Source organism: Cavia porcellus, unplaced genomic scaffold, assembly GCF_034190915.1.
Source record: "Cavia porcellus strain 051 isolate PalLab524CR breed Dunkin Hartley unplaced genomic scaffold, mCavPor4.1 scaffold_8, whole genome shotgun sequence".
Classification (NCBI taxonomy): Eukaryota; Metazoa; Chordata; class Mammalia; order Rodentia; family Caviidae; genus Cavia; species Cavia porcellus.
In genome coordinates, this window is record NW_026947491.1 from 59,068,584 (window position 1) to 59,085,382 (window position 16,799).

The 16,799-nt window shown below is 36.8% G+C and overlaps 1 protein-coding gene across 13 annotated transcripts in view; it reads right to left on the reverse strand.

The window, feature by feature from the left end:
- The window catches only part of Grip1 (glutamate receptor interacting protein 1), a 633,384-nt gene that overhangs the window by 68,911 nt on the left and 547,674 nt on the right, over positions 1-16,799 (reverse strand). For all 13 annotated transcript variants that reach the window (XM_063255091.1, XM_063255088.1, XM_063255086.1 and 10 more), the window contains 3 exons: positions 11,051-11,131; positions 1,822-1,891; positions 116-261 (listed from right to left, as the gene is read on the reverse strand). In XM_063255091.1, the coding sequence (XP_063111161.1) occupies positions 116-261; positions 1,822-1,891; positions 11,051-11,131 (297 nt within the window). The remainder of the gene's footprint in view (positions 1-115; positions 262-1,821; positions 1,892-11,050; positions 11,132-16,799) is intronic.

The window sequence follows — 16,799 nt, forward strand, 5'->3', positions numbered from 1 at the left end:
AAACACTGTTGCAATGTCACTAGCCAGATGCTATATGTAAAACATCAAGATCTATTATCTTTTTGACAGATAGACTGTTATAGAAATCAGTTTTAAATAAGGATGCCGCTGATACCTGAATTATCTTCATCTTTGCGGATTTTGAGCTTTACCAGATCTTCACACTGCTGGAGGATCTGAACTGCGTCTTCCATGGAACAGTTGTCCAGCCGGATGTTATCTATTGCGAGTAATTTATCCCCAAGTTCCAAGGTTCCGGTTCTGTTAGCAAATGCACAGAAGCACATGACAAATGATAAGCACTTAATTCATCATTTAAAGAGACATTAAGCATAGTGTAGCCCCATGGGAAAGAGAGAAAAAGCAGTTCTTCAAATGTTTTTAAATTGTACTTTGTTGACAAACATTCATTTTTTCCTACTTTTATTTGGGATGACATTAAGTTGCAGAGTATTAAAAGCATTTTAAAATGCCTTCTTCAATTAAACAAGGACACCCACGTAATGGAAGTTTCCAGGAAGGGAGGTAATGGACTGGGGCCTGCAGGGACCTCATGTCTTTGTGCTCCTTTACTTTTGAGCTTGACAATCAGGCACTAGCAGGGACTAAGGGAGTCAGGAGGTCAAGGTGGATGGAGTTAGCAGAGACCCAAGACTTGACATCCTTGCCATTTCCAGTGCTCCTGGAAACTCATAGTGGTTGAAGTAGACTGACAATGTACATACGAATCGAATGTGATGCTACCTGTTTGGAAGTGGTGTCTGAGTATCTAATACTGGCTTTCCCAGTACAAGTCTATTATAAGTTTTTGAAGGTCCATAGTGAAATAAGAAAAATAGTATAAGTGTAGTATATATGTCTTCATATATGTATAAATGCATATATATTCTTATTTGTAAGAAATGACCTTTATGCATTTTGTCTCTAATAAGAGACTGCTAAGTATTTTCCAATATCCACCCTTCCTTTCCATCTTCTGCATGCCCTGACTCTCTCAGCATCCTTCACGGCCCCACCTCCTTCCTACGGCTAAGAAACACAGCTGACTGCCAGGTCAGGCAGAGCTTCCCCAGCTCTGGGTTGCCTGCGTGCCTCTCAGCTGCATACGAAAGAGGTATTTCTGTCCTGTGTAACCCATGGTGTTAATATGTTCCTTTTTCATAGAAACTGAGCCTGTCCCTATATTCCTAAACACATACAATGTCTCCTACTTTTGAGTGTTAAAATATTGTATTTCCTTTAAAGAAATGACTGTGGTAACAGAATTTTAAAAAAATCTTTCATTGAAAAATAGTCTTTTGTATTAGTATATTGAATTACCTAAAAAGTATTTTTGATCTGTGAAACAAAATGTTTGAGATAGCCTTATTTTGATGGTATATGGGCCAAAGAGATATTGCTTAAGGATTAAGGATCTTGCTTGCCCAGGGAGGCCTTTCTGGCATCTAGCGAAACTATTTAACCAGTTATTATATCTGGAGGGGTGCTTTTCCAAATTGAGGGCACTGTTAGGGTTTTAACTGGAAAATCAAAGGTAGAAGATGGTCAGTGAATAAGAGCCCATGCAGAACTCACAAGAGACTCCAAAACACTTTCAGACAATTATTGCTTGTTCTTGCTGCAGAAATAAAATGATAGCAGAGGAAAGATCTATGTAACCATTGCCACCTGGGATATAAAATAAAATTGATGGATAGTGGTGCCTGGACACTACAGAAAATATCACAGTCCATTAGTAGGGCCCACCGTGGGTATGGAAGGGTCATTTCTGCTTAAATTAAGAGATACCTTGGAATAAACAAGAAAATACGTTTTCCTTACCTGTGTGCCACACTTCCTTTCTTGATATCTGAAATGACAAGGGGGTCTCCTGGTTTCCTACTGGATGGTGCTGTAATGATGCAGGTAGAACAAATTACATCTTTATTTGTATGATCCACCCAGTACCAGACATTCTCCTCTCTTATAATAACTGTTAATACAAGTAGAATTTGTACACAAAAGCATATGTATTCAGTAAATGAATTAGGAAGCATGTGTACTATATAACATTCATGTTAAAGTATTTATAAACTTAAAACCTAAGGCCAAGCCACTTAATTTGCAATTGGAGAAAGCAACAGGAGAACTGTCCATTAAGGTTAAATCTATTTTAATCAATGATTCTCAAGGGAGGACCTGAAGGACTGGTTCCTCAGTAAGAGAACACTACAGTCAGTGGGGGGCTCCCTTAGTGATGTTGGAATGGGCGCATTTCTCCCATCCTTCCTCCATTTCTTTCCAGGAAGGAGATATCACTGTTGATGGGAATGTGTCATTGTTACTCAAGTACCTCAGAACAGATAGTGAATAAGAACCACTAATATAAAGTTCATCCCCCCCCCAAGGAAAAGTCTTTTGGTAGATGGACTATAAATCTTTAAATTCTGTTCACAAATTCATATTTTAAAAAGTCTGAAATATGCTGGAATGTGGCTATTTCATTTTACTGACTGTAGTAAACATTTTTGTTGATAGGTAATTAAATTCTTTCGCATCCTGCTATAATAAACATGAACATAGAGCTTTACAGTTATAGAAAAGTCATCATTCCACACAATGGTCAGTTTTAGGCTTTATAAATTTTTTTACAAATATTTCCACTTGATAAGAATGAAAAAATTCTTAATAAACTTACTTAAAATCAGTTCTTCAAATGAAACACAGTCCATGTATGCACAAAAATCATCTTGACTTAGATTTCCATTCAATTTAGGAGTTTGCTACTTAAAAATTATGCATATAAACATTTAAAAAAAAATAACTGGCATCTGAGAGATGTTTTACCATCCTGAAGCCTGGAATGATTTCCTTTTAGAGATCATTAAAAGGTCCCTAAAGTAGGATTTTATTATAAACAGCCTGATCACCCCATAATAACCATAGAACCATTTCATATCCCATAATCCCATCTGAATCCCAGGAAAATGTTTATGCATAAGAACAGATGGTTTAATATCTCAACACAACATTTAAAGAAAAAGCAAATATTATGAATACCTTACCCAATGTCTACATTAGTTCATGGTAAATGTTAATGAGAATTCATATAATCATTATAGTTAGCTTCTAACAAAGAATGTAAAATATCTATTCACTACAATTACTTCATTATTTAAAGCTTCATTCAATGATTTCATATATTCCTCTAGAGCATTATAAACATCTAGCATTTTTACTCATGTTGTATTCCAAAACTGCAAACTGATCTGGGTATAAGGCACAAAAATAAAACTTTGTTATTATCAGCAAGCATAATTTTTTTAGTATCTGCCAATGAATTTACATATTTTGCCAAGCTGTAGTAAACAACATGTAGCACTCAATGTTTCTTTTGGTTTTAAAAATACCTATGTTACACTGAAATGATATGTGAAATCCAACAATAACAGAAGCATCAAAGCATATCCAAACCTATGTCTGTCATTTTTCTAGCCGCAGCAAGAACAACAACTACTTCAATACTACTGTGATCTTTTGGACAAATCCACACAGTTTTTCAAAGAAGCTGAAAATTTCTTATACTTTGTAGACTTGCATGGTAGCTATTCTCGCATTTACTAGATTTTTCTCTTTCCCCTTCAGCTAAATTTGGAAGTTTCACAGAGACTTGCAAGTTTCACAGAGCGGGGTGAACCGAGGAGGATGATTACACTAAACCCCAAAGGAAGTCCACATCTGTATAAGCTTCTCCTGCTCTGATATTTTTACTGTACATATTAAATGTGGCAATGCATGGTCTGGGGACTCAGTCATGTTGTGCATACCTACCTCCATGTGTCAGTTTTCCAGTACTCAAGAAGTCACAAATGAAGCATGATTTGGTTGGTTTGTAGTACTCTAAAACATGTTGTCAACATTTAAAAATGTATTGCTTTCATACAGATATATGCTTTCTTTTTAAGAAACAGAATAGTAATATAGTTGAGTGATTATGAATTGGGTTGTGGCAACCAGAATAGATACTTTCAAAATCTTGGCTCTACCAATTATTAGTTATGTGTGTTTGTGTAAACAGTCTTCAAGTGCCTTAGTTCCTCACCTGTAAAATGGTACTATGAATAATAAAATATTTACCTCAAAATTTGTGTTGGGAGGATTATGTAACTTAGTACATATGAAATGATCAGATCAGAGCACACAGAATTCAGATTTAAATGTTAACTGTTTTTATGCAACAACACTGGCTTCACTTTCCCTCTTCTCCCTTTAGATGGAGACTTCAGTCTCCTACTTGCTACTCTCCTCATTGAGCTGATCTTACACACCAATTTGCCTCACCCCACAGTGTTTCTCAGTTTGTGGCTTGTTTGAACAACATCACACTTAACACAACTCAGTACTTTGAATGTGATTGGGTTTCTCCACAGAATCATCCACTTACTTCACACGTATTTAAAGAACATCAACCATAAACCAGGCATCTCTGCACTTGGCATTGGCTATAAAACCTCAAAGAAGTTGGACAACAAGGAAAGACATGCTGGATAAGACTCATGAGATCATTAGGCATGAATTGGTGTTTTGTCTTCAACGACATGATTCCAACTGAGAAGGCCACAAAAACATGTCATGGGCTGGGCTGAGGGTTCATTGAGTGGGGCAAGAGTGTTGTTCATAAAAGAAGGGCACAGGAAGTCATCAAGTACTGGGAGAGAGAGAGAAAACAATCAGAGCGCCCTGAAATCTCAATTAACTGGTAAAACACACAGGGCTGAACCTGACAAAAGAGAACATGATGCTAAATTGTTTCAAATCACAGATATTAAATTTAAACCACTGCTCTTTTCCCACTTACACTTCATGAAATAATTTTAATTCAAACTCCACTTGTATCTCCAAGATCACTGTTATTACAGTTCTGGAGCTGCACTGAATCATCTACAAGATAGTTCAGAACTTGAGCACCATCGTGTCTGTCTAAAGCTCTTTTGCAACACAGAAAGCCCAGGTCACTGGAAATTTGTTCTCAATTCACAAATATACCTTTGTACAACATTACAAAATCCATTGAGTTGATCTTTCTCATCCATTCTTGAGCCTCACAAGGAAACTGCTTACTGCATTACTGTTTAAATTTTACTTTTTATTTGTATCAAAATTATAAATGTATACTTTAAATAATCAGTTCTCTGAGAGTAGTCCTCAATTTTATGCTTTTCCAGATGCAATGATAGATGGTCCCCAAGTTAACAATCATTTGATTTAATGATTTTCAACTTTATGATCATGTAAAAAGAGATATATATTCAGTAGAAACTATTTATTGGAAATTGATCATTTTTTTCTGCTTCCCTGACACAATGTATAAAACTTTCCCTCTTCCTTAGTACTGGAACCCTCTTTGTCCAGGATCCTCGGGATGACATGCCTCAGGGGGGTCTGTATCCATCTAGGGGTTATGGGCCCATCTGTTTGGAAATGAATCCATCAATTCTAGGAGATTTGTTTCTTTGATACTTCTGTATCTTTGTGTAATGTCTATTACGTCAAAGTCGTGTCATTTGGGCTTATTTTTGTATAATATTCTTTCTAGATTACACATTTAGTTGTTTTCTTAAAATTTCTATGAATTCTTCAATTTAACCCCAATATTTTAACTGAAATTTTCATTTTTTTCTAAATTTTTTAAGAGTTCTTTGTTCTCCCTCTGGAGGCAATTTTGCTGTACATTCCTTGATTGCTCCTATGGATGCAATCTTATACTGCTAATGATGTTAAGAACAGATTTTTGTTTGTTTTATTTTTCTTTTTTCTAAATGCACTGTTTCTTTGATTCTTTTCTTTTCTTTAAGTGATAGTCTTGTGTATTAGATTCAAGTATCTAGTTTCCTGTTTTTTTCCCTAACTTTCTGTTAATAGTACAGTGAAGACAACAGTCTTGTGTCTCTGGTTTAGATGGTGCCAGTTCTTTCTCCTACTTGGAGGTATTGAACCCAGCTAACCACCTGCTATTTATGAGTTTAATGGGAAAGAGAGATGGCGGCTTCATTATTCAGTTGGCAAACTTGAACTAAGTTTCTGCTTGTGGCATAGTATTGCAGTGTTAAACTGTGTTCCCCAGTCCAGAGAACTCTCCATGGTATGCTTTTCAGAGAATAAAACTCCAGGCTTCTACCAGGGTAGGGGAAAGTAGTTGTCTGTGCTGAATGGGAAAGGTTATCAGAGGGTTTCTTCATTCTTAGGATTTCAATTAGTTATCCTATTTTAGCTTCATCATCATTTTTACTTTTTAAAGTTTCTGATGTCACCACTTCCTGAGGCTCTTGGGAAGATATGCTCTGAATCAGGCTTCTTAGCAATTTTGGTCGCTCTTGTCTATATTCTTTATCTTTAGTTCTTCATAGATTTTCACCTTTTAAAAAACTTATACTGTCATTTAAAGGGAGTAACAGCACAAGTGAAGTCGCAGTAGAACTGTCCTTTAACCACAGAGGTGTTACAATTTCACAATGTGAGAAACTGATGATCATAGAAAACATGGATTTGTTTCCTCTCAACGAATTGTCAGAGAGCTGGGCACGTGTACAGTAACAGAGCCTACTGTGCATAAGACACTAGTTTCTATCACTAGTACAACCAGAAAAATTTTTTTCAGAGGAGGCATAAAATGACAGTCTCTATCTTTTGTTCATTAACTTTTCCTGTGTTTGAAGACAAGTAAACTCTTCTGAATTTTGAAGTGAGTTAAAGGGGAATAAACAAAGCAGTTCAAGAACATTGTATAATATTCAGTCATTTGTGGAACTTACTCTGATAACCAAGGTACTTAGCTCAAAATTTGATGAAACATCCAATCTCCATTAGAGACATTGTATTTCCTTCTCTCATTCAGTTCTGCTTTAATTGCAACCATATACACAATATGTGACAAGTACAAGAAATTATTTAACTTGAAATAGAGTACTGAAGAACATTTGTATTGCAAACTCAGTGAACGCTATGAACCATTCTCTTCTAAACATGCTTAAGACTTAGGGGGAAATGATAGATTTGTTGTGCTTGTCAGAAGGTTTGTTTTATGATTTTATAAAACATAAAGCAAGCCTTCATTTCTGCAAACAATTCAGACACAACTAAAAGAGAAAGCCAACAAATTAACTGCACTCACAAAATGCTACCTTTTGCTTTTCTGATATAGGATCTGGGAAAGGTTCATTAATCAGATGGCAGCAGCACTGAGTGCTATCGTGACAGAAAAGGCAGGCAGAAATGGGCCTGAATCCCTGTTTTGCCTTTATTAGTTCTGTGTTTTGGGGAGATTGCCTAGCTAAGCCATATTATCCTCTCTGTAAAATGGGGATAGATGCCACAGGGATGCTTCGAGATGAAATAAAACACATAAAACTGCATAGTGCAATGCTTAGCACAAAGTAAACATAAATCTCTGCACTAAAATCACAAAAGAAAACACCAACGTGAAAAGAACTGACGCCTGGGTTCTCTGATGTTAGAGGCAGGTGGTCTGTGCTGGAAAGTGGTGAGGGCGTAGGGAGGTGGCTGGCAGCCCCAGACTGTACCGCTCTGCTAGGCCATTCTGCTTTATCTACTGTAATAAATCACTCCATATTATAGCAATATCACGAATACAAGTAATGCCTGATGCTAATGTGCTATGCATATTTCATCAGGGACTTAAGAAAATAGCCTAAAACTGCTCACCATGTCCAAAATTAGAGGGACTCATTTCTCAGTCAATTAGGTCTGCGGAGCAAGCCATAAAGGCTTTGATGGAGTGTGCGCTTCCCACCATGGAGGCTGTTCCTTAATAATTAGAGCTTTTACAAGGTGAAGAAGATCGAAGGAGGGTTTTGGATAAAGACAGAGAAAAAAACCAATAAACTCTGCTGTACTCGAGTTTCACTGGGAGTCCCTGTCTGTGTTTGAGAAGAAGGTCCCAGGACTGCCTGGTGAAGTAGGACAGCTATCATTGGCACCAGAATTTGTAGTCTGCAGCTGTGCTTGAAATATTTCACAAAGCTCTGTGTGTATCATCATACTCACTACCACTGGTTAGGGTCCACAATACAGACACTTTACACATACTAACTCATCTAATCTTGTCAACGATGCAGAATGAAATATGTAAACCACTTTACAGACAGGGAAATGGACAGAAAGGGCTAAGGAATCAGAGAGAGCGCTGTTTGGGATAAATTCTTGCACTTGATCATATTCCAAGCCAAGGCTTTGTGGTCCACGCAACAGACCTTGAACCAGCATCTATATTCATTGCCTCCTTTAAAGACTCATTTCCTGAAGGGCACAGTACTCAGGAGAACTTTGCTGATAAAGACTTCTTATTCATTCACACAGTGAATATAGGTGCCAGGACTGGGCTAAGCCTCAGGAGTTTACTGTCTCATAGCAGTGAAAATGCATAGCCCTGTGAAATATTTTTTCATTCATAGCAGTGTCTGTTTTCTCAAGTGGCAAAATATGAGTATTTCCATGAGGAAATACGAGCTCAGTATGGTGATGATTAGTAGTGCAAATGGAGCTGTAGCTCTAGAAGGGCTGACAAATGCACACAATGAGCTTAGTATCACTTCTCCACTCAGGAGGAGTACAGCACTTCCAGTTTTCATGAACAGCATTTGCTTATGGCTCGCTACAAGTCTACGGTTCAAACCACTTTTGTGGGGGTTTTCAGATTGTTGCCATTATTGTTAGTAAAATCAGCTTCAGAAGTAATGCTAAGGACATTAAGACCATCATCATAAAACATAATTATAAATGACTCTACACGGGAATAAAGCAAATATTTTTGTAGTTGTGAGTACATGACTACATTTCAAACAAAATAACCACAATTTTTCTCCGTATTAGGGATTTCACCTAGAGCTTTCATGTAGAGTTACATTCCTAGCCCTTTTTTATTTTTTTAAATTTTGGGACAGGGTCTTTCTAAGCCATTAAATTGTTCAGGTTGGGCTGGAACTTGTGATCCTTCTGCCTTGATCTTTCAGAGTGCTGGGATTATAGGTGTGTGTACCATCACAGCTGGTTTAAGTATCTATTTTTTTTTTTTTAATTGGTACCAGGGATCGAACTCACGACTGCCTGCTTGTAAGGCAGGTGCTTATGCCGCTGAGCTAAATCCCCAGCCCTAAGTATCTATTTTTTAATTTTTTTTTTTTTTTTTTTTGTATGGGATTGAACTCATAACCTTGTGCTTGCCAGGTAGGCACTTACGCCACTGAGCTAAACCTCTGGCCCTTAAGTATCTATTTTTAAAAAAGAAATACATTAAAGATTAATTTGATGAATCTGATTAAGTTGTATTTTTATTAATATCAATTTAAAAATATATTACGAAAAACAAAAAAAAAAAGACCACCTTCAGAAGTAAAATTTAAGAATAAAATGGCAGTGGTGATAGAAGCATCCAACAAGAAAGTAACTTTAGAATACTCAGCAGCAGTATTCTAAGGTCTGAAAGGACAGGGCATACATCCTCAGATTGACGTAGGCTGACAGTATGGTGAATGAAGACAAAAGAATGGAAAAACGGAAGTGAAGGTAGGAGCTCTGTGTTACGCACTATGTAACTGCCAGAGAAACAACACTTTCAAAACCTGCTCTAATGGAATAAATGAATGGAATGAATAAACAGAATGAATGAAAACAACATTAAAATTACATGGGACTGTAGAAGACACTTGAGTTCAAAATGTTTTTTGGAATACAGTAAGTTCTGATGTGTCCTCCCTTAATCTTAGTAGCCCAGCTCTTGACAGAATAATGACCTACAGCATTTGCTTCACAGTGAACATTCTAAGAGGTTAAGTGACCCAATTAAAGGCATAAACAACTTTGGTAGGACTTAAAATCAGCGAACTTTCATTTCATCTTTCTACTTTTCGCCGAGTAGGCAACTTTGGGCTGGGAAGGGAGGAATATATCACTCTGTCCTATATTGATGGCTTCTTATTCTTAACATTTATTCTGAATTATAGTACAGTATGCTACTTTTAGAGTTGCAGTAGATTCGTGTGGTTTATCTGCTATAAATAAAATTGTACTTTTTAGTGTTAAATTTATGACATCAAAGTTGAATTGGACAGCCCATTTTATTCTGTTCAATCAAGGACTCTTTTTATTTATTTTTGACTTAACCACCGACATAAATGCTATCCACAATGTGGTGAGGCACTTTTATGTAGCCTCATCACTCTCTCTTGAAGGGACCACCTCTTGGTCACGATCATTGCCTCTATGTCTTCTTTGGTATTTATGTGTTGATCATTTGCTTTATTTTCTTGGAGTATTTATGAATGAACTTAGTTGGTGGATATAAAAGTACAAAAATGCTTCAACTTCCATTCTACAAAAGTCCAGAGGGACTGAAACTTTCAAAGTTGTTTCACCATAGGTAAAACAACTTAAGGAAAGAAATCAAACACATTTATACACTCTGGTTTTATTTTTATGATTGGTTACCCAGCCACTGTTTGTACCCTAGAAAAATCCAGAAATTTAATAAAGTAAGATACATTTTACATGATAGACTATAGATAACAATGAATTACAGATGCTCAGTGGACACACAGGAAGAGAATCTTAAAAGTAAGTAACTATGAGTTTTTATTAAGTCAGTAGGTTATTATGAAAACTCAATATATCAATGCTAACTGAAAAGAGCCTACAGACACTTTTTTGTTACTCTAGCTATTCATAAGGAATGGGGACAATTATGTGAGACATATTTATTGAGTACTCTTTTGTTACTTGCTAGGTTTTAAACTAGGTAAATAAATATTTCATGTGCTATTTTAAACAACATATTTTGTAGATATTCTTATTCTCACTTCATAGATAAAGAAATATAATATCAGAGTTTAAATATTTGTTCCATTCTCAAAGCCAGTAAGTGCTAGAGTTGACTGGATCCACAAAACTGGACGAGGATACATAAAACATTTGCCATCTCTATAAATTATTTGACAACATGGTTTTCTAGTGTTTCTTTTAAAAATTCTGTATTTTAAGAGAAATCATTTTTACTTACAACTTATGGTTATTCCAAGTTCCACATTGTGCTTCTTAGGGAGCTTTACATGAAATGTTCCACTACTTGGGATGACAGACTCTGTAATTTCAAAATGAAAAGGAGTGTGTTTAAAGATCACAAGGAAGATGGGTACATCAATCAATGAAATGAATCAAGAATACTTGCATCATGATCACTAGTAGTTAAATCTGCAGGACCAAAGTGAGGTGATTGCCTGTAAAATCAGAGTAATATTCTGTGATGAATGTATGTTTTACCCATGGGCAACTGTGCATAATTCACAGTCATAGTCAAGTTCTATATTTCTTAAGTGTGATGCACGCAAAACCTATAACACATTTACCTGGGAGACAAATAAAAAATACAGGTTCCCAGATCATTCCAGATCTATGAAATCAGGCTTCTAAGGATGGAGCTTAGAAGTCGGCATTTAAAACATGTCCTCCATGTGACACATAGCATGCTAAAGCTTAACAACCACAGCTCTAGTTGTATTTCCACCTTCGCGTTTTCCCAGCCTTTATTGTTCAGCCTCTCTCACCCCATTGTTTGAAGATAGCTGGGGAAATAGATTTTGGGAGGAAATACCAGTTGGTTATGATTGATTGGTGATAGGGCTGATAGCTCCCTTAACTTATAACGTTAACAGTGAAAAATATAGCAAAAGAGATAGAAGCAGCAGTGATATTAAAAAAACATTTCATAACCAAATCAAAATGGCCCTGTTCATAACCAGTTATACTGGATGCTGACCACAGAATTGTATCACATGGCCTTAGAAAGCCCCATATGCAGCAAGGGTGATGTTTTGACTCTAGGAAAACCCAGAGCAGACCAGGGTACCTCAGAATGGACTGATAGTGGGCTCTGACACTGGCCAGCTAGTAGAGAAGTGAGTAAATTGGTATTGCACAGCATGGGAAGAACCAGTACCTGCTGGGTGATTCTCAGCCTTGAGAATCTCAACCTTAAGAGAACTAAGATAATTTATATGACTGACATTTGAGACAGGAGGAAATTGGTATACATTTTTAAAAATTCCCTTTATAGTTTAGGAGACCTTTAATTAATTATAAATGGAAATATCCTCTAAAGACAGAACATGTATTCATATTAGGTTACTGAATATTATAATTCATGTTTTTTTTTTTTTTGGTACCGGGAATCTAACTCACGACCTCGCACTTGCCAGCAAGCACTTGTGCAGTTGAGTTAAATCCCCAGCCCCCTACAATTCTTTCTTGAAGATTCAGGAGAAAAAGTGGGAAGAAGCACCAAGCGCAAAGGAAACATTAACAGAAAGGCGAGATTGTGGGATGGGTGAAGCAAGCATTCTCAGAGTCTCATCAGCTTTAGGAGGCTAACGTCCCATCCAGCCTGTGGTGTGGGTAGAACTGCTAAACCCTCAGGCTCTTAGTTCAATTTGGCAAGCACAAGTTTAACTCATTGTAAGTCTCAGCACAGCAGAGCTGAGTTAGGATTACACTCATGGATACAAATTATTCTCTTCCCCGTTTTGCCTTAACTTGCTCTTCTTGGCCTTTTGTCCTTTCTTATAAAACATTGAGGTAGTAAACATTTTACAAGGCTAGAACCTTATCTTCCCAATTAAGAAAGTTCACTGTTGAGTGTTAAACTAGAAGATACAATAATACTTTGATTCTCTTAGATCTCCAGGGCTTCTAGAAAGTTGTCTGTAAAATAAGATGCGGAAACGACTTCTCATTTTCCATTTTGTGTAGTGCTGCTTCTAGTTCTTCTCTGAGCTCTTTCTTTCATTCTATTCATTTATCCATGTCAGAGGGATATGAAAAATCTCACTGCCTTTCTCACTTCCTGGAAGCTTTCTAAACTTTCTCTGTGAGTGTCACAGACTGAATTAGTACCTCCTCAAATAACACTGTGTCAGGAGGTGGACCCACATTTATTTGTTTACTTACTCATTAACAATTTGTGCATTTTCTATTTCTCAACAGGACTTGAGACAAATAAAATTGTTTTATTTTCCCCAACAGATTTCAAAAAGACTGACTACTTTCATATATGGGGCAGAAAGAGGGAAATGAAGTAAGTAAAAAAACACTTGTGTGTTTTATTTCCTGATTGCAGATGCTGCAAATGTCATAAATATTTACTTCTCAAATATTTCTCCAATTCCTGCCTTCTCTCCATCTCTTCCCTGAATCCTTCTCATTCGTCAATATAGTGGGATGCTAATGGACATTTTCTTTCCATCTCCAAAGAGATCATTTCAAAAAGACTTATCATGCACACTGGGGAAGAAGGGCCTTTGGAAATGATCAGTTTTGCTCACAAGCTGGAGTGTATTTCGATTGTTGCGGATCAAAGTTCCTTAAAGAACACCATGATTCAGGTAAAGGAAATGGGATGGGATCAAGCAGAAATGTGCCACACAAATGCTTAGGGGTAGAACGGGAATGAATGATTGGATTCCTTGGATAAAGCACACAAGTGTCCATAAGTTAAGTGCACATGATGCTGCACTCTATGTGGAACCCATGTCACGTATGTGTGATTCTTTTAGTCTCACTGGTTTACAACCAAGTTCTCTGTGAACAGGGAGGGGGAGTACATGGTATGTTTGTATTTATGTATGTAGACAGAATCTTGCCCATGATGTTATCCTTATGCAACTGACGTCTTAGAATCACAGGGCCCAGAAAACACTCATTTATCATAGTTACTATAACAACATTTTGCTTTTATAAATTTTTAATGCAGGGAAGCCTGACCAAGATTAATAAGAGATATTATCATTTCCTGGAAAACAGTAATGGATCAGTTTTGATGACATAAGATCTGAAATATTCAAAATGATGAACAGAGATCAACTAATAAATCTCTTTGATCAAGTTGTGGGTCATTTTAATCCTTAAATGCCAATATGATTTATTTTATATTTAGCATTTTCCCTATATAATTATTTGGATACTAAAGGAAAGGCCTATTTAATTTGGAGTTTTGAAAAAAACCACCCAGGAGGGAAAGGTCCCAATATTTGGAAAAACAACAGGTTTAGAGTAAGTAAATATAATTCTGAAAACAAACAATGTTTATTTTCTTAGATTTCCATGTGATTATTTTGCCCGTCCCTGGTTTTGCTTTATCTTTGTTAATACTATAATTAAAAACACTTTTGGGTAAAAAGGTTTTCTTCTTTCCAATTTGTCTGAATTCTTGCCTGAAGCATTTATTGCTGGCACAGTAAGATAACCACCATTCATCATTCTGCACACCTCCTTGAGGAGTGGGAATGTTTAACTGCCCCCCCCCCCACTTAGAGGAAAGCACCAGGGGCTCCAGCACTAATGGCAAACATCTTATAGGGTTTTCAGTGAAGCTTCCTTGCAGACCAAAGCTGTATTTTCGCCAACCAAGTAACTTCAGAGTTAAAGAAGGATCTTCAGGTAATCCTGCATTTTGTGGTAGACTGGTATTTTAAAGAAGACCTAATCAATGGATAATATAAATTGTTATATACAATTTATAGACTTTATGGTATCAGATTTTGGTAAGGAATGTAAATCATTTAAAATTATTTATTAGAGTGATAGTATCACGAGCACCTTCAATTTAAAATTACTTCCTATTAATGCTACTGTGAAATTGTTTATATAGTTCGATTTAAAACAATAAAACTTAAGCAAAAGCGTATTCACAGTCATCTTTGAAATCATCTCTATGCCACTTAAAATCTATATAAAGTTGATGGTTTATCTTTAAGAATCAAAGGGTTGAACAATTAGTTTCTATATATAAAGTATTTCCAAGGAAGAATTTTGGAGATTGTGGCTCCCGTAAGATTATAGTAGAGAAGTTGAAATAGTTCACATCCAGAGATTCCCTAACAGTGTCCCAATTTATTGACTAGCTAAAAAGGATGGTTCTAACAGTTTCCCAGACATTCCAGTAGGTCAGTGATGACTAACTAGAATGCTTTTTTGAAAATCTGACGTTGTGCCTGCATTCAGCAGAACAGTCATACGCATTAGTGACGTCTGCCATGAGGAAGTAAGGATGGAATAATGGATGGATCTATTCCATCATAGATCGTTTCTGTCCACTTATAATGGTTGCTTTGTGGAACAAACAAGGGAAGGTGAATTGACTTTAAGTTCTTTTTTCTTGTCTCTTATTAAGCAAGCAAGGTACTGAATAAAGTTGGTTTAAGACAGTTCCTACTTTTTAGGTGCTTACACCCAAGATATTAAAGCATTAAATTAACTATATATATATATATATATATATATATATATATTATGTATTAAACAATGAACACATTTCAAGGATATGCAAAATGAAAATGCATTTGCAGCACAAGAAAACAGATCAGTTTGTGAAGAAGGTCACATTGTGCTGGTCTTTCAGCTATGGTGATTAAGTGCTGCAGAATGGTGAACCGCTCAGAAGGCAGCTTCCTGCCTGCGGCAGAGAGTGTCAGTAGGGCAGAGCTTCAGGAAGCCTGCTCGAATTGTTTCATGGTGGCAGCTCTAACACCCTTAAGTTTTTCAAACATTTTTCCTTTTTTTTAGTTTTTTCATCAGAGTCAGTATAGTATGATACGCAGAAATGGGCTACAAGTCAACTACTATTCATTTGGCAGTGTGACCCTCAGTTTCCCCATCTGAGCCTTGGCTTCCTCATTTATGAATAAGTGAGGGAGTCCTTTCACTGCTAACGTTCTCTCGTTGGAGTAAGTACACTTCAGGATTGCCGGACACCCTCCTTGTTTAAACACCATAACTTCGTGGTCCCTGATGCTTCTTACAGCGTTCTTCCATCTGACTGGTGCTTAGTCGCAGCTTATTCAAAGGAAGCGGCACCAAAACTAAGCTGCTCCATTAGATTTTTTCTCCCAAAATTAGAGATTAGAATTTACTGGACACTTCAGCAAACGTGGCACCACCACGTACCATAAACAGGGAAAACTTGTATACAGAGACAAATGGAAGAGACTGCAGAAAGAAACAAGCCAGGAGACACCAGGGACTCCAGAGAAAATGAGTTTGAACTCAGTCCTTGATACAAACGGAAATTCCTGACACTGGCTCAGGAGAGGCAACTGTGCTTCCTTCACTCAATTGTGCATTCATTCACCATGTATTGACCGAGAGCAGGCACTGTTTTGGAAACGTGAGGTACACTGGTGAACGAAAGGCACAGTCTCTCACATCACAGATTTTTTCTCAACTAGAAAAGAGAGACGATAGACAAATAAATATACAGCATGTAGCATTGTAGCATAAAGATTAAGAAGAACTATAAATCTAGCAGGAGGAGAAGGAGAGGGAAGAAGGTTCATCTGAGCTAGTAGCATTCGAACAAGGACTTGCCTAAAATGCACAGACCACTCACACATGTCAGGGAAGAGCCACAGAGGCAGAGGTAGCAGCTTCTGCAAAAGTCCTACACTCAGATTGCCGTTTGCCACATCAAGGGCAGGCGGCTCCAGTTCCCACTTCCTCTCAACACTACCGTCTTTTAAAAACACTTTTTTAAAACTGTTTTTAATTTTAAAGAGGAAAAAAAACCTCAGAAAAACCAAGAAGCAAAAAAACCAACCAAACAAACAAACAAAAACAACAAAAGCAGAATGATAACAAGAAGACAATCATGATACAGGATTTCAAACCAAGAAGATAGGAATTTAACAATGGCTGTTATATTGTATTTTGTTATCTTCAAAATAGTTGCTCAGGTTACCAGATACAGTTATGCAAAATTG